The following is a 24,755-nucleotide window of genomic DNA, read 5'->3' as shown; positions in this document are numbered from 1 at the left end:
CTGGTTTGTTGTGTTGAGAAACATCATGTGTGTTTATGTACCGTGTACTCACAACTAAGGGGGTTAAACTAACCTATAAAGCTATGCTTAGTGACATATGAGTAAAGAATGATTCTTTTCTCAGCCTGTAATGACAATGAACAGTGTGTTCACATATTAACAGGTTTTCCTGTTTTAACTGGCCGTATTAAGGGTAAAGTAGGAGGGTTGTGTTTCCCCCCGGTTCCCTGGGGACTTCTTCATCCTCCTCTCAGACATGTTGTTACACTACATTGTGTCACTGTGTGGTAGGGATACGATGTAACCTTTGGCTTGATTGCTGAGGTTGTGCTAAAACTGCTTGAGAAACTTTATTTTCCTAAAAGAAAAGATTGTTTGGTCGCTTTTCGTGTGTGCTTAGCAAGGCCTGTGGCCGATACTAATCGAGAATTATGTATTCTCTCATTATGAAAAACGGCGTTCCTCTGTAGAGTGTTTTTGCCATTTTTTGTAGGTGATGATGGGTTGTGTGTGTCATGTGACCTACAACTGGGTTGGGCTGGCCACAGAAGCACATGTGTAAGTTTGGTACCGGGCGGTTCGGCACGTTACAGGGTGAGGGGGGGGGGGGGAGTTTCCTGGTCCCACGCCCTGGAATATTGGGCGTGTGCACCGCAGAAATTCCCCCGCCATAGAGTACGTCACTGTGCGCGTCTCTGTTGGTAGGACTTCCGTGTGCTGTTCAGGTCCATGTGATGGATCTGTTTCGGGGGGTGGTCAGGGCTCCTCCTCACGAAGCTCCTATTCGGGCCTTCTGTGAGTTGGGACACTCCTTCCATGTGAGGGAGCCTCCTTCGGAGTACAGAGCCTCCTCCTCAGATTGTCAAGGTGAGTGGAACCTCAAGAAGGAGTCCTACTCTATTGTGTGTGTATTCGATTAAATTCGATTATTGAGTGTGTATGGGTTCAGTGCCTCCTCCCCGGAGAGCCCTAAAACCAATCTTTTACATGGCTCAAGGTGCAATATATTCTTTTCAATCTGTACAGCTCGCGTGGGAAGTCTCTCTGGGGATTTCCGTCTCCTTCCTATGGGAGGGTGGTGGGATGTAAAAATGTGATTTTTTTTTACCCCCGGCTGTGTAGACTGGGATACATACTGTTGGTGCTTCCTTCTTTTCTATTAAAAAGAGTTGGAGTTAGGAAGTATCACACCCCTCTTGTCGTTCCCCTGGGCGCCTTGGGGATTCAATGACAGGTCTAAATAGCCTGTTCATTGATGTGGTTGTGTCCCGACGCACGCATAGTGCTAGCTCGGGGTGTTCTGTAATCAGGCGACTGACTGGCACGCCTTGGTTGCTTGGGGTTAAAACGGCGTTTTTATAAAGCAACTGGGATGGAGGTTTTTCCTCTTCCGACGACCTGTTTTGGTTGTCGACGGATTCTCGTTCATATCTGGGGGATGATGACGGAATGGATCTGAACATATGTAGAGGGGTCTCATGCCCTGGGGGTGGGCCACCGGGCGCGGTTCGCCCCGAACGTCTGGGTGGCGCCTTCTTTTCATGTTTAAGATCAACACGCATATCTGCCCCTTCTCCTGGAGTAGGCATGTCGGCGTGGATAGGGCACGGGACTGGTTCTGGTCACGCTGGTCCGGATCAGTTAAACCCGTTGTCCGCCGGGGATGCAGATCTGCTGTTCTGGTACCCTGAGGGACTTGGGCTTTTTTCAGGGGGAAAAATGCCAGGTCGGTCCGGGTGTCACAGGGTTAAGCGCTATGGAGACCCTGGTTGGGTACATTTTGTACTCAGCACTGTCATAATGGCTTCGGCCATGCCAACCTGTACACGCTCGATCTCGTCAGATCTCGGCCACTACACAGGTTGGTCCTGGTTAGTACTTGGTTGGGAGACCGCCTGGGAATACCAAGTACGGTGTGCTTGGGGCTGGTTCTCCATTCTCTTCGCTCCTCTCTCACGCATGGCGAAGAGGGGCCTGTTGGGGTGGTCTTTGACCTCCTCAGGGGACCCTGTGCTCCCCGTATCACCGGGTCCGAAGTAATGTTTTCGTTAACCGTAGGCTCGGGATAACCCTGTTGGAAACTGGAACACGGGTACTGCGGTAGTGCCGCAGGTATGTTTTGGAGTTTTTTCCTGAGGGGTTATGGGACCAACCACCGCATAGGGTAACGACTAGGTGGTTGGTTCTCTGGTGTGTTGGAGCAGTGTCAACTCCCGGGTTAACCGGTTGAGGGTGCCCCTGCACGTTCATGACGTCTGCCAATCGTGTCAGCCTTCTCTGCCTCAACCCCTCTGGGTGGGTTTTTTTTTTAAATGGAGGCTTGGTCATGCAACAACGCCAGCATGCGCCCCTTCCGCCGGGGCGGCTGTGTTCAGCTGTCCCCTCTGGCGCCTGTCTCGTCCGCAGTCTCCAGGCTCGGGTTAACAGCCTGTTGCCTGGTTTTCCCCGGTGTGCTGCCTGCTTCCGTTGGTTAACCTTTTTGTGTGCTTACGGCCATGCTGACTGCCTGTTCTGCAGGGTCAGTGTGCCAGGCGGTGTACTATTGGGGGGACAGGGCCCCCTCGGCTGAGGGGCCTTTGTCTGAATACGCTGGCGATGTGGGGGGCGGGGTCACTAAGTGCCCACCTGGTGGGGTCTTGATGCTGGCATCATGGCCTTCTCCGGGCCCCCGTTCCAGGGGGTTCAGTCCCTTTGGTGGGTCTGGGCCTTCCTTCGCGCTCCGCTGCTACGGCCTTGCCACGGGGTTGGGTTTGCCCTTGACCCCGTGTTTCTGGGGGCAGTAACGAGGTTGTTCCCTCCGTTCGTTCCCGGGTGGCATGCGGGTTGTGCGTGTGTGTAGTCGTGGGGTCAGGCCACGGTCTGCTCACCCTGTGCGTTGAGTTTCTTGAGTGCCTCTTCGCACGGTCGGGTCCGTCGCCCTCCCGGGAAACCTCTAATAGGGGGGGTGCCCTCCATTAAGGGGGGGTCGGGGGGCTCGGCCCTCCCTGTTCTGATGGTTGTGGGGGGCTTTCAGCGGGGTGTATTTGTCGGCCGGTGGCTCCGCTCGGCCTCCCTTTGTGCATGAGTGATGCCGAGCGGATCCACTATGATACAGAACGAGTTCTGTCAATAGTGGTGACGCTCGGCATCCGACGCCGCTGCAGCCCTTGATCTCACCTTGTGGTGAAAGCTTGGGAAGGAGGAGAGCAGGTGACCACACACCTGCTTATGAAGGTAAGCTAACGAGGGGTGTGGTCAGACGAATACTGGGATAAAGGTACATTGTGGAATTTTATTCAGTGCGCGTGCACATGCGGGGATAGTGCATGAGTGATGCCGAGCGTCACCACTATTGACAGAACTTGGTTATAGTCATAACCTATCGTTTTATATAATACCAGCTGAGACATCACGGAGGAAAAAGTGGCTGGTGGCTATCAAGAGGGCACACATAGACACAGACAGGAGAGTCGATCAAAGCAGACACTGGTCCCCCAAGTAAAATCATACGTATATCTGCTCTACCCATTTCATAACAGGTGAGAATAAGGGACAAATATGTATATCGTAAATTAATTATTGGCTGTGAGGCTGTAAACAGCAGATAAATGTTAGCTGCTCAGTGTTTCCCACATAATTTTCAGAGACTATGGGGGGTGAACCTCCGACTCTCTAGGGGGGTCCGGGGGCATGCCCCCCGTAACTTTATTTTTTTGTACATTTTAAAGTTAAATGCATCAATCTGGTGCACTTTGAGAGCAAAATAAAGAGGCTAGATCTATGATGAACTTTGTGCTCAAAACACAAAATCGACTAGACTAGTGCTTCCCATCCTCTCCTCGAAGCACCCCAGCCGTTCAATGTATTTGTTAAATTCCACCACCAGCACACCTGATTCAACTTAACTAGCCCTTTATTAGTTGAATCAAGGTGTGCTGGTGGTGGAATTTAACAAATGCATGGAACGGCTGGGGTGCCTCGAGGAGAGGTTTGGGAACCACTGGACTAGAGCGTACATTTGAGCCAGGTAATTAATGGGAAACCCTGCTGCTAGCTACTTCGCTATATAGTCCATTCTCAGTGTATGTGCACTGGAGGCTTCAAGTAGCCTACATGCCTTATTCATGTTTATATGTTACTACTATTTAAAAACGGAGCTCACTTTTGCTCGTACACACCTGTTCGTTGTCCCCTAAACTAAGATGGCGGCGGTCTCGTGACATCAGAGTAGTGGCGTCGTCTGAGTAAAAGGCAAGGTATGGCGAGGAGGGAGGGGGGGGGGGTGTAGGTGGGGTTTCCCCCCCTTGGTAGATTTTTTTTGTCAAATCAGTTGTGCAATAGTCACTTTTGGTGAGTTGTTTCTATACAATTCAGTTATATGACATTTAGGTATGACACAGGACTACACAAGCATTTTTAGTATAGAAATGTGTCAACAGACTAAAGCAGGGAACCACAATATTTTGCATACGAATTGTGCAGAATGTAATATCATAACTGTCTATTACTTTTCTTGCAATTGAGCCAATTTTCCTTAGGTACGGTTTTGAGGTGTGTGTTCAACAGAATGTCAAAAACACATTCACAAAAAGTATGGGTTACTGAATGCTGAACTGCACTGTTATAATCACTAAGCCATTGTAAGACCTTACCTGTGTCCCTGTATCACTTGTCTCTGCTGCCCTTTGATTAAAAAACATCCCTATGTCCATTTTCCTTCTTTTCTTTTTTTTAGTTAGTCACAGTAAAAGTCACCTAGTAAAATTGACAATATCAAAACATGCTAGGGCTGTACCGAATAGTTCGAAGCTTCGTTCATAATGTTGACATTTGAATTCTAAATCAATCAATCTTTTTCAGGACAGCTGAGAGGTGATCATCAGTGATAGAGGTTCTGTATCTGGATTTGTTGAACTTCATCACTGAGAATGTCTGTTCTCAAACGCGCCTTTTTTCTCCGGGCATAATAAGGATAAGGATAACTTTTATTAATCCCTCTTGGGGAAATTCGGTGACATACACATACAGCTCATAGTCTCATTAAAAAATCATTTCACAATCATTACATTTTTACAGTAATAATGGTACAACATAAATTCAAACAGGCATGTACATTTGTTGACACATGTCGACTACAGTATCTAATATCTAATCTAATAGTGCTGCAGAGTCCAACAAACACTCTTTAATAAACTCTCCGTCAGAAAAACACTTTTTCTGGCGATTTTGTGGGATATGACATAACTTGTATTGACAGCTGCTTCTCAGGGTGCGTAAAGTTTTGTAAAAAGTCCTTGTTGGTTTTGCAGTTTAGCTAGCAAAGCATCTGACTCCCTTGCGCGCTATTCATCAGACAAGTCCTTGTATTTCTCCTCATGTTTGGTCACGTAGTGGCGATTCAAATTGTAATCTTTGAATACGGCGACCTGTGTACCACAAACTAAGCACATCGTGTTTGCTTTGACTTCTGTAAATAAATATTTAGCAGTCCATGTCTTGTTGAAAATGCGGCATTCTGTATCAACTTTTCTTTTCTTGGTGTGAGCTGACATTTGGATGGTTAGCTGCAGGAGCATCACCTGTCTCTGTTCACACACGCACGTCATACAGTAGATGTGTATGTAGGTATTCTGAAATCATGGGAGAGAGAGCAGGGGGGAGAAAATTAATGATTGTGGATGAGAGCCTTGACATTCACACGTTGGGTGCTGTTAACGTAGAACTACGTTTCTGTCGCCCAACCATTGAGTGCCGGAAACGTAGATCTACGTTTTTCTCACGGTATTTCTTTTAATTGCTATTGCCATTCATAATTCAGCGGGGCACCTTGTGCAACACTCCGGCAAAACACACGCTTGTAGGGATGGTTTGGACAACTGACCCCGCCCGCCCGTTGATGTGCAATGCCCAACAACGTCGGAGACAGGATCGCTGTGGATAACTGGAATGGCGATCAGATAATTGGATTATTTTTTTTGCATTACATCAGATTCAGATTCAGATTCAGATTACTTTATTCACCATATTGTACAGGTACAAATGGAAAGTGATTTGACATTACAGTGCATGATTTTTTCACAAATAGGAATAAACATAATAATAATAATAATAATAATAATAATAATAATAATAATAATAATAATAATAATAATAATAATAATAATAATAATAATAAATAATAATGTTTTCCGTTGGGTGCAGGAGGGGGGGAGGCGCGCTAGGCCTTGTCCAGACTAAAACGATTTTGATCTTTTTCGTTTTCGTTTAGTTTTCATTTTAAAAAAGGTTTCCGTAAAAACGAAAACGTCTCAAGATAATAAGTGCGTGCCACAAATTTACAAAATAAATGTCTTTCCTGTTTTAGACGTCGTAATAAAGTAATTGATTGATGTTTAACTTGTCCCTGTGTCATTTCGACTAGCAAAACATTTGTTGTCTGTATTTAACGTTACCTCAGGATACCACTGTCTATTGTATTTAGTTGGTTAGCTATTTAGCTAATGTCGATAGCATTTTGGATAGCATCAATGCTAGCTGGCTGGCTACAGCTTTATTTACTAAATTATGGAGGCTTTTTAATCGTCAAGGTAAGAGAGGATTTGTCATGATCAACTGAAGGCGTATGCTATGAAACACTATGTGCTTGGCTATCTGGACATATATGTATCATGTTTCTTTTTTTGTTGGCTGGGTTTTGCATGCGGATTAAGGAAGATGTCAATCTGTTGTCGACGGTGGTAGTGAAAGCCCGATCAAGCTCAATAGCTTCTGTAACACAATGCAACTACTCTGTACATGCCATTGTTGTTGTGATGTTTTCACACGCGGAGTAAGGGAGAGGTAGGCTATCGCGTCATCGGTTCAGGAGAAGACGCGTTTCGCTTGTAAAGATGGTGACGCAATGGGGGGCGTCTTCAGAATTGCACACTCTGGGAGCTGGTATCATAAAGTAGTGTCTCCAGGCTGCCAGAACGCAGTTCCGTGTGGCTGAAAGGTGCAAACGATCAAATACTTTGCTGATACGACCAAAATCGTTTTTGTCTGGACATGGCTTAAACCACATTGCATGCTTGCACGAGGAAGGATAATGATGATGATCTAGCGTTGATTTCAGGAAGATTCGATAATCGGGCGAAAAATTACAACGTGTTTATTGAATTACACAAAAACGCTGTTTTCACGTCTTTTCCCTGGAATTACTCAGAAGCACCCAGACTATATTCATATTAAAACGGAAATGTACAGATGAAAAAATAATCGTCTTTTTGCACGTTGACTGGAAGCAACTCACTGACACTCGACGGCGTTATTAGACCCATAGCTATACTATAAAATATAGGTTTAGCTCTACAAACTACAACTACGTTTACATGGGGTTAATGGACGGCAAGGCCAGGTCATGCACTTCTCGGAAGGGGCGTGGCACTCAATGTATTAAGTGGTTGTACAGTAGCTACGGCTGTGGGGGTGCGGGAGACATGATCCAATATACTTTTATACGCCTGCGTGTCCTGAACACGGAGAGACAAATCCCAAGCTGTAGTCACTTTACCGCACCTACTCCCGAACTCCGCATGCGCAGATTGATAAACCTAGATCTCTGGACAAGCAAGAGAGACTCTGTGGGCAATCTGCGCATACAGAGTTCAGGAGTAGGTGCGTAAACGTGACTATAGCTCGGCCGAGAAAGTGCAGATCGACTTGGGACTGGTCTCTCCATGTTCAGGAGACTCAGGCGTATAAAAGTATATTGGATCATGTCTCCCGTACCCCCACAGCCGTAGCTACGTAATGTCAAGGCTCTCATCCACATTCATTCATTTTCTCCCCCCGCTCTCTCTCCCATGAGCTCAATGTAACACGGAAGTGCAGTGGTCTATAGGTAAGCTTAGGTATGCAGTAGGGCATATTTTTTTAGTTGATAGTAATAGCATGAGGTATGAGTCACACGCATTGAAGAGCCCAATCCATTATCGACTCTCTAGTTCAGAGGTGGCCAACCAGTCAGAGACTAAGAGCACAACATTTACTGTGGTACCACAAAGAGCCACTCCATATATACCAGCGTTTCTCAACCTTTTTTACAGTCACGGCACCCTTCATGTGTTTATAGGTCCCACCCTCTGGCCTCTGATGTTGCCAATGTCTTTTTTATTTGGGCCTCACAAGGTTAACCTCTTAAGCCAGAGCGGTCCGGTACTGTACCGCAAATGAAACTGACGTATATTGGCGGGAGGAAGTGGCGCAGCCAAAAGTCAGTGTAGTCTTTTGAAGGAAGAGACCCAGGGCGTTTGATGGACTTTCGAATTTCGAAAAACTACCCTACCCAGCTCACGCCAGCCCCTGTCAATCATCTGACTTCTGGATTAACTTTTTTATTTCTCTTATTTTTCGGGATTAAACCTGAACAAACCTGAACGTTATTGCCATAATACAGTACACAGTTAGTTTCTCTACCTTTCTGTGAACGTCTAGCAAAAAACGGCGTTGCAATCTGATGAAAAACTTTGGAGAAATGTACATTATAAAAAAGTAACTGTACTTGTGAATCACGCCTGGTGATACAAATACAGATTGAATTCTGCCATTGGAAAGGGGAAATTTGGCCCGATCCATAGATGTGCGACTTGGCCATAATAACGTAATTTATAGGCCTGATATTCTATAATCATATTTCAAATTGCATGTGTCTGGATGGCAGAATTCAGTACTGTATCTACAAAACCTTCTGTTTAATCATCTTCCCTTTATTAATTTGCTTAGATTTTTCAGGTCTGGTCAATTTTAGCATGGTGTTATTCACAGTCAAAGATAAAAAATATATATATAATTGAATTGATATTCTCCTTTGGTTCATTACAATTTACTCAAGCCTAGTAACATACACAATAGTTCTGACACTGGGAATACATTCCCTGAGATCCATAGATGTCCCTAGAATCAGATACCAAGAACATGCAAATTAACAATTAAAAAAAAAAGTCTGTAAATGTTTATTCTATGTCTTATGGAATTTTTTATTGAATTTTTTTTATGGAGGAAGGAGCCACACATCGGCGGGCAAAGAGCCGGCTCGCGAGCCGCGGGTTGGCCACCCCTGCTCTAGTTCATTGACTGAATAGAGCTAAAGCTACTGTAGACAACAGGTTCATATACGTTTTGAATTGCAATTGCTGAATTTTCTGGCTGTAAATGGTTTGTTTCTATTGGCAATTGTAAATAATACTGGAGTGAAACAGCTCTATTTTTAGATTTACAGGGTTAAGAAAGTTCCAAAAAGTGTATTTTCCATCGACAAATCAAACCCTTCAAGATTATACAGTATGTGAATGCACCCCGTATTTACAGTATAGTATACCGCCCGATCTGGGCTTTGAAAAAACAGCTTGAATCTCCATGAACCTTCACCGGTTGAACGACGTTCTAAATTAGTTTAGAGAGTGGTCACGAGGATCCCATGTCCTCCGAAGGCAAATGTAGACCTGTGTATTGATTAGCAAAAGTCATCAATCAATGCATTTCAAGCACACACTCCTCCGTAGTGAAACACCGGTTCATCTTATGATCATTTATTTACCAGGCGGTCCACGTCAGCCGGTTTGTGTGTGTGTGTGTGTGTGTTTGTGTTTGGGTTTGTAGAGGAGACTCAATATGAAGCGTTCCCTGGTAATCAATCAACTCTCAATCGAGGGACACGCTTCATCTAACAGCGACGGCCCCAACATTATCGTTTTGTGTAACTTTCTCTCGCTGAGGTTTTCTCCTTGAGGAGAGGAACAATCACTGTACAAGGTCCCTCATCAAACTGCTCCACCCCTCTCCAACCGAGATATCCGCTCTGTCCAGATAATAAAAGGCCTGTAGCCTACTCTCGGTGACTTGAAAAGCCTCTCAAATCACTTGCCGTACCTGCCTACCTTCCCTCTCTGTCTCAGGCTGTTTACAGGAATGCAAATGTATTCTCTGGGGAAAAAAATCCAAATTAATTCCCCCGACTGCCAGCGGAAAATACGTGTTTATTCCAAAAAGATAGCGCCACCCGCCCCCGCGGGTCACTCCTTCGTTGCTCAAATATTGCGGGCCTCTGCTCTGCGCGACGCACACTCGCTGCTGTATCTTTTCTAATTAACTAGGAGGGAAATGTCACAGTAGACGTGTCTTTGTTGTGCATCTGTTCTTGTTCTTACAGGCTTTCTTGTTTCACAGAGACTGCCATGTATTAACAGGATGAATCAGAGGCACCGTCCTTGAGAGATTTATTGTACTTCTGTATGCTATATACGTTTGAACATCGTATTAGTTCATGCTAGTAGGCAACATTACATTTTATGGTCATTCTGTAATGAAAGGATGGTCAAAACACTTGGAAAGACTTAATATTTTTTTATTTATTTTTCTATTTATTTTTTGTATTTTTTTTTTAATTTTTCACCCATCCCAATTTTGTCATTATTCCAATTCCCTTCCTGGTCGTTGCACGCATTGCCTCACTGTCGGGGGAGGGTGTAGAACTACCACATGCCTCCTCCGATACATGTGGAGTCGCCAGCCGCTTCTTTTCACCTGACAGCGAGGAGTTTCACTGGGGGAATGTAACGCGTGGGAGGTTCATGCTATTTCCCCCATATCCCCTCCCTGCTGAACAGGCGCCCCGACCGACCAGTAGGAGTCGCAGTTTACAACAACCAGGACACATACCCCACCGGCTTACCACCTGCTAACACTGCCAATTGTGTTAGTAGGGACGACTGACCAAGCCGGAGGTACCGCTGACAGCTGGATTCGATCCCAGAGTCTCTGCGGTGGTAGGCGAGTGCTTAGTCCACTGCGCTACCCAGCCGCACCCCTGGAAAGACTTAAATTAGATAATTAAAATAGCTGTTCTACCCATAATACTCTTACTTGAATAGTTGACAACTTATGTGTGCAACTAGAGCCGTGACACATGTATGTATGTAGTGACACACGTATGTATGTAGTGACACACGTATGTATGTAGTGACACATGTACTGTATGTATTTAGTGACTCATGTAGTGACACATTATGTATGTAGTGACACACATATGTATGTAGTGACACACGTATGTATGTAGTGACACACGTATGTAGTGACCCACGTATGTATAGTGACTCATGTATGTATGTAGTGACACATGTATGTAGTGACACACGTATGTATTTTAGTGACACACGTATGTATGTAGTGACCCACGTATGTATGTAGTGACACACTTATGCATAGCTGTCAACATTGGGATTTGAAAAATTTTTCAGGTTTTAGCCCCGCCCCTTCTCCTGGCCCCGCCCCCTCAGCCCGCCCCCTCCCACCCGGCCCCGCCCCCTCCCAATGGAGCTGCCTCGTCGCTGCCATCTGCTGGTCAAAACCGGTATTATTTTGTTTTCCTACTGTGTAGAGTGTAAATGCTATAAAAATACAGTAAATTACCTTTTATCAAAATATTAACCATTAAATAAAGGTTGTAATCTGTAAATGCATTTGATTTTACTGTAATTTGACGAGTATTTGGAAACCATAGATGCCAGACATTTAGTTTTCTTGCAGCTTTTTTTCTTACAGTCTACAGTCAGTGAATCCTAAATCTCCACTAGGCAACCACTTATCAGTCCAACAAGGACTGGGTGAACTAGTTGCTACATTAAATTAATCAGATACCTGGTTGAAAGTGAAATGCTGTGAACATCCCAGCATTAAGTGTAAGACAAATTCAGTATAAATTCAGTTTATGTAGTAGTAGCATTAACATGTTCATATTTATTGAAATCTTACAATTCATACATAAATGTTATGATGAATTGAAAATGGGGGAAGAAGTCCTTCTCTGGTCTGCATCCCCTTAACAATTGTGTATTACACAATACTGTATTGTACCCATCTGTTAAAGTTAGCAATCAATCAATGTATTACCAGTGTCTTTATACCTTCATCACTGTAGGCTACATATTAATACGACAACTCAAGAAGAATCAAGAGGTTTATTTGTCACATACAGTGAAATGCAGGTGGTCACGCCCGCATTGATTGTGCAAAATGCAAAAAATATAGGTAACAGGATATGCATGATAAAAAAGACATGCCATGTTCCTGAAAAAGCTATAAAAAATGCCTATGGTCATTAATTTAGCAGTGGGAATATCATTTTTGGAACAGTGTGTGTGTCGCAATTATGCCACAACAATGTGGAACGCCCTACCCAAAGCTGTAAAGGAATGTGAATCACTACCCACCTTCAAAAACGCTTTCAAAGAACACCTACGGGAGACTGCAATTCAAAACTGGCCACTACAAATGTCCTAACCCAGTTGTACAATAAAGACCAAGCATGGCTTTGTCAGTATTCCAATGTACCCAACCCCCCCCCCCTCCAATGTACAGCCCCACCCAACCCCACCCCACCTACCCAACCTCCTCCAATGTACAGTTTCTATGTCAAATGTATGTCAGTATTCAAATGTACAGTGTGTGTCCCCCCTACCCAACCCCCCCCCCCCCCCCACCTCCAATGTACAGCCCCACCCCACCTACCCAACCTCCTCCAATGCACAGTTTCTATGTCAAATGTATATACACTCTTTTTTAGTATCACAAACAGTACTGTATTTGAAAATCTGGTATGTCATAAATGTATAGATGTAGCAGTACTGTCTATCTGTATGTCATGTGTGTCATATGATGAATTGAAAATGGGGGACCCTGATGGAAACAAGACGAAAGTCTTTCTCAGGTCTGCATCCTCTTAACAATTGTATGTATTGAGCTGTACTGTACTGTACCCATTCTGCAATCTGTTAATAAACTTTTCAATCAATCAATCAATCAATCAATCTACAGAGAAAAATGAGATAGAAAAAAAGCCAATGCGATTTTGTGTTTTTCCTCAATATCTCTGCAATGCCTGCGAGTTACCAGTAACTGTATTTGTCATACCATGACAATTCACGACAACTTTTAAAACGGATACATTTATATGTATAAATCGCATTCAGGAAATTGGGCGTCAGTGAAGGCATGCTCTCCGTGGAGGAATGGCAGGAGGGGACAGTGGAGGCGCAGAGCAAACGGCTGTTCACCAACCAACACATTTACACATTCCTGCATCACACTTTGTATTGTTTTATCCACAGAAGATTTGCAAACCTTTTGTTCCAGAGACAAAAGCCACAGAGTGGGCAATCAAGAGACACTGGCTAAGTTGATTTGACACCCTCGGTCCGCCTCGGTGCGTCAGTCTACTCTCTCCCCTGAGCTCTGAGCTTTATCCGGTCGCGTCGCTGTTATTCTTCTTCGGGTCGCAACGGTCTGACTTCCTGTGATAACGGTCTAATCTACACTGCTGCCACCTGTCGTCACGGAGGAGAATTGCAGCCATTTTGTAAACATTTATAAGTACAAAATACGTGCCAATCCGTGAACCGTGAACCGTGAACAGCGCGTGAAGAGGGTAAAAAAAACAGGAGAATCCCGGGAAAAACGGTAGGGTTGACAGCTATGCACTTATGTATGTAGTGAGTGACACGTATGTACAATATGTAGTGACACATGTACATATGTAGTGACACACAGGGAGGCGGCTGAGATAACTTTGGAAGGGCTTTAGATGAGACTGTGCTGAATAATAACAAACAAACATCACACAAACACACAAGGATGGATGGGGGAGGGGCAGGGATCCAGACTAACTTTTTACATTGGTTGCACCAGTGCGCCTAACTTTTTCATTTAGGTGCACCAGCACATAATTTAGGTGCACCCAAAAATGTCCACTGCGCCTTTTGCCACTGCAATAATACATTTTAAGCGTTACCTTTACCATTACCTTTCCATACACATTAGTAATTTCTTAAGATGTTATGTAAATTATTGTAAAAAATAACATTGTATTACAGTTAGCTCGCAAAGTCCAATCCTTCACTTTTTTATGTCTATTTTAACACTAGCACAGCCATGGAGAAAATGCTACTAATTCCCGCCAGGAACGGGTCACATGACCCGACAGCTTATATGAGAAATATGAGAAAAATAAACAGTGTAAACTATATAATTACCTCTGAATATAAAAATATGAGGTTTACCACAATGAAATGTAGGTTTGAGTGACATACATTATAATTTTTTTTATTAAAAATTAAAAATATTATTATTATTATTTTATTATTATTTTTTGGATGGAAGAGCCACACGTTGATGGGCAAAGAGCCACATGCGGCTCGCAAGCCACGGGTTGGCCACCCCTGCCCTAGACGCTGGCAAAGTGCTGTGCCTTTCGTCTGTTCCAACAGCCCATAATGTGGAATAACGTTCTAATTACATTTTCCCGAAGTCATTTTGAAATTTCAGAAACCGTGCCAGATAAAATGGGTACTTTTAGGAAAGGTCATTGAGTGACAGAGCTGGAGCTCGACCGAGTGACGAGGATACATTTATTGAAAATGCCTAGGGGTCATCAATGCCTAGGGGTCATGTATATATATTCTCCCACCCAGCCACCCCCTCCTAATGTACAGTCTCCTCCCCATCATATGTATATATTCTCTGTTAGGATCTATGGGTAACAGTACTGTATATTTGCATATCGTATATGTCACAAATGTAACAGTACATATATGTCATGTATGTCCCTATGCCATAAATGTCATGAAGTATATCTGTATGTTGCATATGTCATAAATGTCACTATGAATTGAAAATGGGGGACCCTGATGTAAAGACAAACGTCTTTCTCTGGTCTGCATCCCCTTAACAATTGTGTGTATTGAGCCGTACTGTGTTAGGGTTTGTGGCGAGGGGAGGTGAGAGAACCCAAATGCTGGACAATGGTAATGAGAGAAGGCAGAGTTGACGGAGTAGGTGCAATGAAAGGGCTTTACTGCGCAGTAGTCAACAAAGCTACACGTTACAGGGGTACAAAACAAAACCGAACTTCAAACACGGAAACAAAAACCTCAGCTGTGCTGGAAAACGTGGCTAGGAAGCAGGAACGGACTCACGGGGAAATACAGAATAACAAGGCTTTCACGAAGGATAAGCAGAGTAGCACAACAGGATAACACAGGGAGCATCACGGGGGGAACAGGGTAGGCAGAACACAGCACGGAAAGGTACTGGAACAGGACAGCAAAACAATGGCGCGACCCTGGTAGACAGGGGGCGGCATGAATATATACAGAACTAATTAGACTGACAAGAAACAGCTGGGGCTGACATGCTAGGACACAGAACACTAACACAAAGAATACATGAGGAGTAGACTAGAGCAATATTACAGGGACAGAAATAATACAATGAATACAAGGACACTAGACTAATAGGCAGACATCTGAACATACTGGGGAGCACACAGGACCGATAACAAATACAAGGGGAACACATTAATACACACATTCAATAATCTCCAGAGTAGGCACTCCTGCAGTACCGCAAACAGAGCGCCAGAGGGTGGCAGAGGATTGTCTGTGTCCAGATTATGACATATTGTACCCATTCTGCAATCTGTTAAATAAAGTTTTCATTCATTCATTCATTCACCTCCCTCGCGTATTTTATGGCCACTTCCGTCCGTGCCTCACTCCAGCATACTTGACTTACTCACAGGTTTTTTCTAGTTCAGTACTGTAGGCACATAGCGAATGAATGAATGAGTGAATGAAAACTTTATTTAACAGATTGCAGAATGGGTACAATACAGTACGGCTCAATACACACAATCGTTAAGGGGATGCAGACCAGAGAAAGACGTTTGTCTTGTTTACATCAGGGTCCCCCATTTTCAATTCACAGTGAACATTGCTGCGGTCCTACCTACTTACTGGTCACGGGAGGCTTCAATAACGTTTAAATGATAATCCATTTTGTGAATCCATTTGTTGAAACATCTTTGTTGGCGGACGGCTCCTGCTCCCTTAACGTTAGCAGCGCGTTAACGTTACATAGCTTAATTAACGTGTATGACTTACCTGTGTAACGTAAAGTTGTGTTCCGCTGGGAAAGCATCACTGCATACACTTTGTTTAATCCAAACGGAAACATTGTATTGTGAAACCAGTATGAGACACTGTGCTTATTTATCGTTTCAATTCGGAAAGTTGATGCTCACGATGGCTATTTTGTTTATTTGTCATTCAGCCCATGCGAATTTCAGGGTGATGATCAGAGCCAATCAGAGGCAGGTCGGGGCTGGTCTTTGCATAATGTACCTGTTATAGCCAATCAAAGGCAGAGATTTTTTTTTGAAAACGCACATGGCCACGGGAGTAGGATATATCTGCAGAGCCGCAAGCCCAACGTCTACCCTATTGGGCCACGGGGAAAAAGACGCTACACACACACATACACACATACACACACACATACAGACCTGCTGGGAGGTGCACCAGTGCGACAAGGGAAAACATCCAGTCGCACTGCCCTGAATTTTGGTCGCAAAATGCGACCAAAACAGTCGCACTCTAGAGCCCTGGGGGAGGGGGGTGGCTAAGAGAAGGCAGTAGAAAAGAGATGGGTCTTGAGGTGGGATTGGAAAACTGCGAGGGACTGGGAGCTGCCCTGGAGAAAGCTATGTCTTGGGGGGTGGCATTTGGTGATGCTTTTATCCAAAGTGACTTACAAGTTATGTACAAACAGGATTTTGTAATTGATGGGAGACAGGAAGCCAATGGAGATGGATGCATTCTGGACCCGTTTGGAGTCTATTGATGGAGCAGTAGGATGCCATAGAGGAGTGAGTTGCAGTAGTCAAGACGGAAGGCATGGATCAGTGTTTCAGCAGCAGAGCGTGTGAGAGAGGGTCTACTCTTTGAAATATTGCTACAGTGGTAGAAAGTGGATTTGACAATTTGGCGAATATGGAGCTTGAGGGAGAGGGTGGGATCAAGGATCATGCCAAGGTTGCATGCCTGTAAGGAAGGGGAGACAGTGGTGCCATCAATGGTGAGTGTGGGCTTGTTGATTCTGCTGAGGGTGGACTTTGATCCGATGAGGTGGAGTTTAGGTCTGTCACTGTTGAGTTTGAGGAAATGTTGTTGCATCCAGGCTTTTATTGCAGACAGGCAGGAGTCAATGTGAGAGAGGGGTGGGTTGTGGGGGGATTTGGTGCTCAGGTATATTTGAGTGTCATTGAAGAGGGCTTGGGGTGAGGGCTGGAGTCATTGATGATGGTGGACAAATAGGCAGACTTGGCAGCAGTGAAGGCAACACATAAAGTGCAAACATAAAATCACAGTTTTTCACATTAGGATCTAACATCCCAATAGGCCACCTTGTTTATGGTTTGATTATGGTTAAAAATAGACAATAATACAAAGAGTAAGATAGAATAGACAGAGTAAAATAGTGCAATAGTGCAGTGCAATAAAATAGTAGAATGGTGCTGAGACCGACAGTAGGGCAGCACAATGACCAGGATGGAATTGGCATAACAACTAAATTGGGAGATAGGAGAAAAGGTAAAGATACTGTCTTGATCGGGAATGGTGTGCTATTACTTTGTGGATGGTTTCGGCCTTTTAATGGTGACCATAGGAATGAATTGCGGAATATTGAGATCCTAGCGTGTGGGAGCTGCTCCTCTTCCGGTTTTACATGTTTTCTATATTGGCCACCATGCTTTTTTGCCTCAAAACGTTCACATACTTCTCAACTATTTTTTTATCTGATACATTTTGTTTCCCCACAAATTGCATTAGTTCCACCTGTGTGCTGTCCGCTTGTCTCTGCTGGCCAGAGTGAGAGGTAACGACCCTTAACGACGAGTCAGGTCACAGGCCGGTCAGAAGCACTTTTAAAGACACAGACACACAATGCAGTCTATCTCTGCTCAAGTCACACACACACACAAACACACACACTGCCCCCTTTCATATCTTATGAACTGCTGCACAGACAGATCTAACATCGCATTCAGCACACTGTCCATGGTGCATTGGCCGCAACCACACTTTCACAACTTCGCTGGAAGTGTCTGTTATTAGTATCGCCGGCATGTCTTGGCCTTTGCTTCCGTCAGGGTGTAAACTCAAGACTGTCAAGGCAGTGTAGATAATGCAGAATTCACACTACATGATTTTCCACTCGCCGACAGTTTTTGGAGTTTGCAGACAAAAAAACCCAGATCAGAGGCAAATCGGCGTTGACTCTGTGTTTGATGTGAACTGCTGAGAGAATTGCCTACACTGTAAAAAATAAATGTTTTTTCACAGGAAATTCACTGTATTATTTTACAGATTACTTTTGTTTTTCTACTTTAAGTGTAAATGCCATACAAATACAGTAAATTACCTTTTATCAAAATATCAACCATTAAATAAAGGTTGTAATATGTAAATGTATTTGATTTTACTGTAATTTGACAGTAAGTATTTGGCAACCATTGATGCCAGACATTTACCGTTTTCTTGCAGCTTTTTTTCTTACAGTGTATGCATTGCAGACACCCCCAAAAAATATCAAGCAGGCTAAAGATCTGGACCTGTCGAAGAGTCAAAGAGAGAGAGAGAACACAGAGACCAGGCAGTGGGTGTCGCATGGGGAAAATATGAGATCCAGAGATGAGGAAAGAATGACAGCTCATTCTCTCAGTGTTTTCTCCAGCGTGTTCCTCTGACCAAAACCTGTGTCACTCCTCACCAGGGCTCTACAGTGCGAGCATTTCACTCACATTTGCCCCTAAAAATGTACTTGTGCGAACCAGAAAAATCATTTAGGAGCACAGTGTCTGTCTCCCCCTCTGCCCTGAAGCACTGTGCTGACCAGCTCGCCCCGGTGTTTACCACAATTTTTAATGCCTCGCTGGAGCTGTGTCACGTCCCAGCATGCTTCAAGGCCTCAACCATCATCCCCATCCCCAAGAAGGCCTAGGTCACGGGCCTTAATGACTACAGACCTGTCACCCTGACCTCTGTGGTCATGAAGGTCCTGGAGCGCTTTGTCCTGGCCCACCTGAAGCTCATTACTGATCCTGTGCTGGACCTGCTGCAGTTTGCGTACAGAGCCAATAAATCCACAGAGGATGCTGTGAACATGGCTCTGCACTATACGCTGGAACATCTTGTATGTGGACTTCAGCTCGGCCTTTAACACTATCCTTCCACCCATCCTGGAGCACCAGCTATCCCTGCTGCAGGTGCCGGCCTCCACTTGCAGGTGGATTACCTACTTCCTGTCCAACAGGTCTCAGTGGGTGAAGCTGGGGAAGAGCATTTCCAGCTCTAGGTCAACCAGCACCGGTTCCCCGCAGGGCTGCATCCTGTCCCCACTACTGTTCTCCCTGTACACCAACAGCTGTGTCTCTCTCCACCCCTTGGTCAAACTCCTGAAATTTGCTGATGACACCACCCAGGGGGAACGAGTCGGCCTATAGGAGGGAGATCGAGAGGCTGCAGAGCTGATGCAGCTGCAACAACCTTGAGCTCAATGCTCTAAAGACAGTGATGGTAGATGGTAGTGGACTTCCAGAGGAAAGCAGCCCTGCCCCATCATACCAGGAGTGGGAGGCACCAGGTGGCCTCCATGGAGTCATGCCGATTCCTAGGCATGACAATCTCCCGGGATTTTTGAAATGGGAGCTAAACATCACGGGCCTGCTTAAAAAGGCCCAGGGGAGGATGTTCTTCCTCCGGCAGTTGAAAAAAATTCAAACTGCAGAGGACGATGATGGCCCAATTTTACACGCCCATCAAGGAGTCCATCCTCACACACTCCATCATCTCCTGGTTCCCCGCTGCAGCGCCAAAATATCTCGCCAAGCTGCAGCGGGTGATTCGCTCCGCGGAGAGGGTGATCGGCTGTCCCCTGCCATCCCTCAGGTCCCTGCACGACTCCAGGGCGCTGAAGAGGGCAAGAAAGATCATGGCCAACCCTTCCCACCCCGGACGCGTCTATACTTTCTACAACGGAGCTCGGTTTCCGGGTTCCTCCGATTGGCCACGATGCCCACGTGACCTCCGCTAGCACGCCCCCTTCCTGCCGCACGCCGCGCTCGCCAGCTTCCTCAAGCGCCACGCTCCTGCCGCGCCGAGCTCTGTCATTGAAGTGGGTGGTGGCAGCATAACAGCGTTCAGCCTGATGTAATGCGCCAAGCTCTGTCATTGAAGTGGGTGGTGGCAGCATAACAGCGTTCAGCTTGATGTAATGCGCCGAGCTCTGTCATTGAAGTGTGTGGGGTGTAGCATAACAGCGTTCAGCCTGATGTAATGCGCCGAGCTCTGTCATTGAAGTGGGTGGTGGCAGCATAACAGCGTTCAGCTTGATGTAATGCGCCGAGCTCTGTCATTGAAGTGTGTGGGGTGTAGCATAACAGCGTTCAGCCTGATGTAATGCGCCGAGCTCTGTCATTGAAGTGGGTGGTGGCAGCATAACAGCGTTCAGCCTGATGTAATGCGCCGAGCTCTGTCATTGAAGTGGGTGGTGGCAGCATAACAGCGTTCAGCCTGATGTAATGCGCCAAGCTCTGTCATTGAAGTGGGTGGTGGCAGCATAACAGCGTTCAGCCTGATGTAAAGTAGCGATTTTATTGGTTTGTCATGACAAACCAATTACATAATCCAACATATGTGTAAAGAAACAACATATTCCAGTTAACGGTATATTTTTTTAATAGTTTATGCATTTGCAAATATGAGAGCCTGTCATTGAAGTGGGTGGTGTTACCAACAGCCAGCGTTCACCCTGATGTAAAGTAGCGATTTCCATTTCATTGAGGAAGCTGGGAGCGCGGCGCGGCAGGAGCTTGGCGAGCGCAGCGCGGCGTGCGGCAGGAAGGGGGCGTGCTAGCGGAGGTCACGTGGGCATCGTGGCCAATCGGAGGAACCCGGAAACCGAGCTCCGTTGTAGAAAGTATACGCACCCCGGACACAGCCTCTTCACCCTGCTCCCCTCTGGGAGAAGGCTGAGGATCCCAAAGGCTGTGAAAGCTTGTCATTCCCCTCAGCCACCAGGCTGATCAATGCCTCAGGACCCCCCCCTTCCCTCCGCCCCCAAGTGACAGTGGCACAATAATATCAATGACACTGGCAAGAATTCTGCACTGGGACTGACCTGGAACTCTGCACTGCACTTTACACTTCATACTAGGGGTGTAACGGTACGTGTATTCGTCCCGCGAATTTACGGTACGGCCGTCACGGTGCGGTAGATCCAGCCATATGCTGAATACGTCTCAGATAACAAGCGGACAGAATTAACAACAGCGCGCACTGACACTGCACTCGGCTCTCCCCTCCTCCTCTCCTGTTTACTACAGCCTATTTGTCCCTAAACAAAACCATGATGAATTAATTAATTGTTTAACACAGCAGGGTCATTACAATTTTGCAGTTTTCTTTAGTTTTCTTGTTCGCCAAATAATGTTAACCAAAAGACACGCGCGCGCGAACACACACGTCAACCTTTTCCGGCGGACCGCAGAGTCTCACAGCTGATCGGAGAAAAAATAAAAGCACAACATACCACCAGATCATCTGAGCTGCTCTCCAGTTGCTGCTGCCTGCTACTGTTTAAATCCAAAATATTGATAATCCTCTGCCATTGTTGTGTAACATGTCATCTGTTCTCTAGTATTCTTCAGTCTCTGCTTCACGTGAAGTTAGATCCTCTCTATAAGTGAAACTGAAACTAAGTTGTTGTTAAAGGTGCAGTAGGCAATTAATTTACTCTGCATGAATTAGCTTCTCAGCATCGTTTTGATTAATAAATGGTCGTACTTTTGCTATGTTTCTGAGATGAAAGAAGGATGTTTTGGTCACTTTGTTAATATGAGAATTGAAGTTCAGTTCTGAATCTATGATAACCCAGAGACTTGTGACCTCAGATTTGACCCAAGGGGTTAGTCCTTTATTAACCTCTTAAGCAGGTTTATAAACCTCTATAATATAGAATATATAATAGCTCCGCAAAGAGCGTGAAATATTGTGAAAATGGTCAAAAAAAGCTGGCAGGCAGTACAGATGGGGAAAGAGGGGGGGCGCTCAAAGCGTTAACCATTGAGGACTGAGGAGGAGTAGGGGCTGTGTTGAGTAGTAGATTAATAGTGGAAAAAAGGATTCTATGAGTTTTCAGCGTTTTCTGTAATGATTTTAGAGAAGTAGTCTTTCCTTGCTAAGCAGAATTTGCAGTGTCAAATGAACACTTAAAGAGTCGAATTTAACACTATTCCAGAGTGTATATGACTCCAACTACGAATAGTGTTAAATTGACTCTTGCTCCTGTGTTAAAATGTTTGAGTTAAATTAACTCTAAATAGAGTACAAATTTAACACTCGCTTACACTGTATAGTGTTATTTAAACTTAACACTATAGGTTAAATAACTCTTGAGAGTGTAAATATTATTCTCTTATATCATTCAAGGGTATTTCCCCATTAACATTAGCTAGCAAGACACCTTCCAAGCTAAGCTAAAACTCACCAAACCAACGTGAAATGGCGCCCGTACATGCAGTCTTGGCCGTCGCTGAAATCTGTGGACTTAACAAAAGAATAAGGTTGTTCAAATGCCAAATAACTGTTAATTGATTTCATACTGTAGGACAAATTTACCTCAGAACATGGCGTGCAAATGTTCGTCACTAAGCCAATGATAGCTTGGTAATATATCAGGCTTTTCCCTCGTGTTTTAGTTTTTTTTTTCAGATGATACAATTCACAATCTCCCCTCCACATTGTATTAACAACATTAACATTACCTCTTGCAAGTTGCTGGAAGCCAATAGCTACCGAATTAATTAATTAATATGTGATTAGGGGGAGAAACTTGTGATTAGGGGGAGGCAGTTACATCTGCCTCGACGTGGAAAAAATGGCGTGCCGTGAAGATTTTTCAAGAGAAGGAGATGGGTCGGAGCTTTCCAGAGTAATTCTTACACCAGCCAATTAACTACGAAATATTTCACCAACACTGTCTGCATTTTACTCAAACTGTTGTTGTAATAACTCTGAAAGAGTCAATGTACTTTGACACTGCATATTTGACACTGGGAAATTTACTGTGGTTAAAGCATGTTCTGTATTGTGAAAAATCACGACGACTTCAAGAAGACAGAATGTTTGAAACTGTGCAAGTCAATATTTTGTATTGTTATTATCTGCATTGCTGTTACCCTTTTTCTTATTCTCTGCATAGCTTTTTTATGCTAATCGTCTATTTTACCGCTGTGAAGCACTTTGGGCTGCAATTCTTGTATGAAAGGTGCTATTATTGCTAAGTGTATGACAATAATATTATTTATTATTATTAATAATACTAATAACAATTATTATTATTATTATTTATAATAATGATGAAGTTGTGTTGTGTTGTGTGATCTGGCTTCTTGCATTTTGAAGTCATGTAGTGTGTGGGCGCTTTAAAGTTCACAGACACCTGTGTGCGTAAAAATAAAAGTAAAGAAGTAAAACATACAGTAGAAGTAAAGTCTCTTATCTTCAGATCCACGCTAAGCTGACATTTTATATAGTGATTCAGCTGCTCTCACCCAGCGCTAAACACTATCCTCCTCCTCCTCTACATAGCCTTTCAGACAGTATCTACCAGGGAGGTGAATAATCTCTCTATTACCAGGCACCTACCCATATTGACAGTGTTTTCTTTTGTGTGGAAGGCTAACATCGAAAGCTAATGTTATTTGGTACCATGTGGTTCTCTCTCTTATCCCCACACCAGGAAGTGGAGTCGTGCTGAGGCCCGTGTTCACCAAGCAGCCGGGCAGCGTGGTGTTCCCCCTTCAGCCCGCCGAGAGCAGTCGAGAGGTGGTGTTCAGCTGCGAGGCCCAGGGACACCCCCCGCCCTTCTACAGGTACAGCTAACAACACCCGCCGGCAAGCCACTTCTTTCCACGCACACAGTTGTGTAGATACTCTCTGAGGCAACGCTAATATCCCAGAGCTGTACCATGGAAACCGAGTGAGACCTAGTGAGACCGAGGGTGTATCCCCATTGGAGACGGGGGGGGGACGGATGGACTTGTGGACCCTCATGGCTGACGGGTGCCTGCTGCCCAGAGTGCCTTGCTTGGCTGTCAATCACGGTTAACGATGAACAATGAACATCGGCTCAAGAGCAACGGGCTGTAGTTGTTTTGCCCTGTATGTTTCCATTGGCAGTGCTACATCGATCTCACGTAGGATTCACTTTGAGGGCTTTCTTTTCGAAGGCCGCACTGACCGCCAGTTAACCCAGATCAAGTCAATCCGAGGGAGAGATCCAGAAAGTAACTCCACCGCCGCAAGGAGATCAACTGATCAAACACCACCACAGAGATAAAGCTTCCCAGAGACACACAGTGGTGATCCAGACGGAATGCACTACACACACACACACACACACACACACACACACACACACACACACACACACACACACACACACACACACACACACACACACACACACACACACACACACACACACACACACACACACACACACACACACTCACACTCTAGAAACTACAATGTGATGTATGACAGAGAACTGTATCAGTCGTGGAGGAGGACCAGGCTCCCCGCTATCTCTGCCCACTACAATGAACATCGGCTCAAGTGCTGCTGCCAAAGGCTTCGCCAAGTATCGGCGCAGTGCATCTCGTTTAGGGCTTATCGGACTCTTGATAAGCTCTGATTCAAATCACTTGATGGATTGAGGTGGAGGAGAACATTTCCTGTTTGCTGATGGCCTTGGCTAGTGTTCAGTGCGCCCCCCTCCTCTCTCTACATTTTGTGTGTGAGTGGGGGCCCCTGCCGACTTTCTTAACAAATATGTGAATG

At 44.9% G+C, this 24,755-nt stretch overlaps 1 protein-coding gene across 1 annotated transcript in view; it reads left to right on the top strand.

Moving 5' to 3' along the window:
* The window catches only part of LOC311244596 (contactin-4-like), a gene marked incomplete at both ends in the record, with an annotated part of 367,297 nt that overhangs the window by 47,957 nt on the left and 294,585 nt on the right, over positions 1-24,755 (top strand). The window contains one exon of the mRNA XM_084334191.1: positions 23,653-23,785. Within this exon, the coding sequence (XP_084190317.1) occupies positions 23,653-23,785 (133 nt within the window). The remainder of the gene's footprint in view (positions 1-23,652; positions 23,786-24,755) is intronic.

The sequence above is a fragment of the Notolepis coatsorum genome (genome assembly GCF_963971535.1).
Source record: "Notolepis coatsorum genome assembly, chromosome: 17".
Taxonomy (NCBI): Eukaryota; Metazoa; Chordata; class Actinopteri; order Aulopiformes; family Paralepididae; genus Notolepis; species Notolepis coatsorum.
This window is presented reverse-complemented; position numbering and strand designations above follow the sequence as displayed.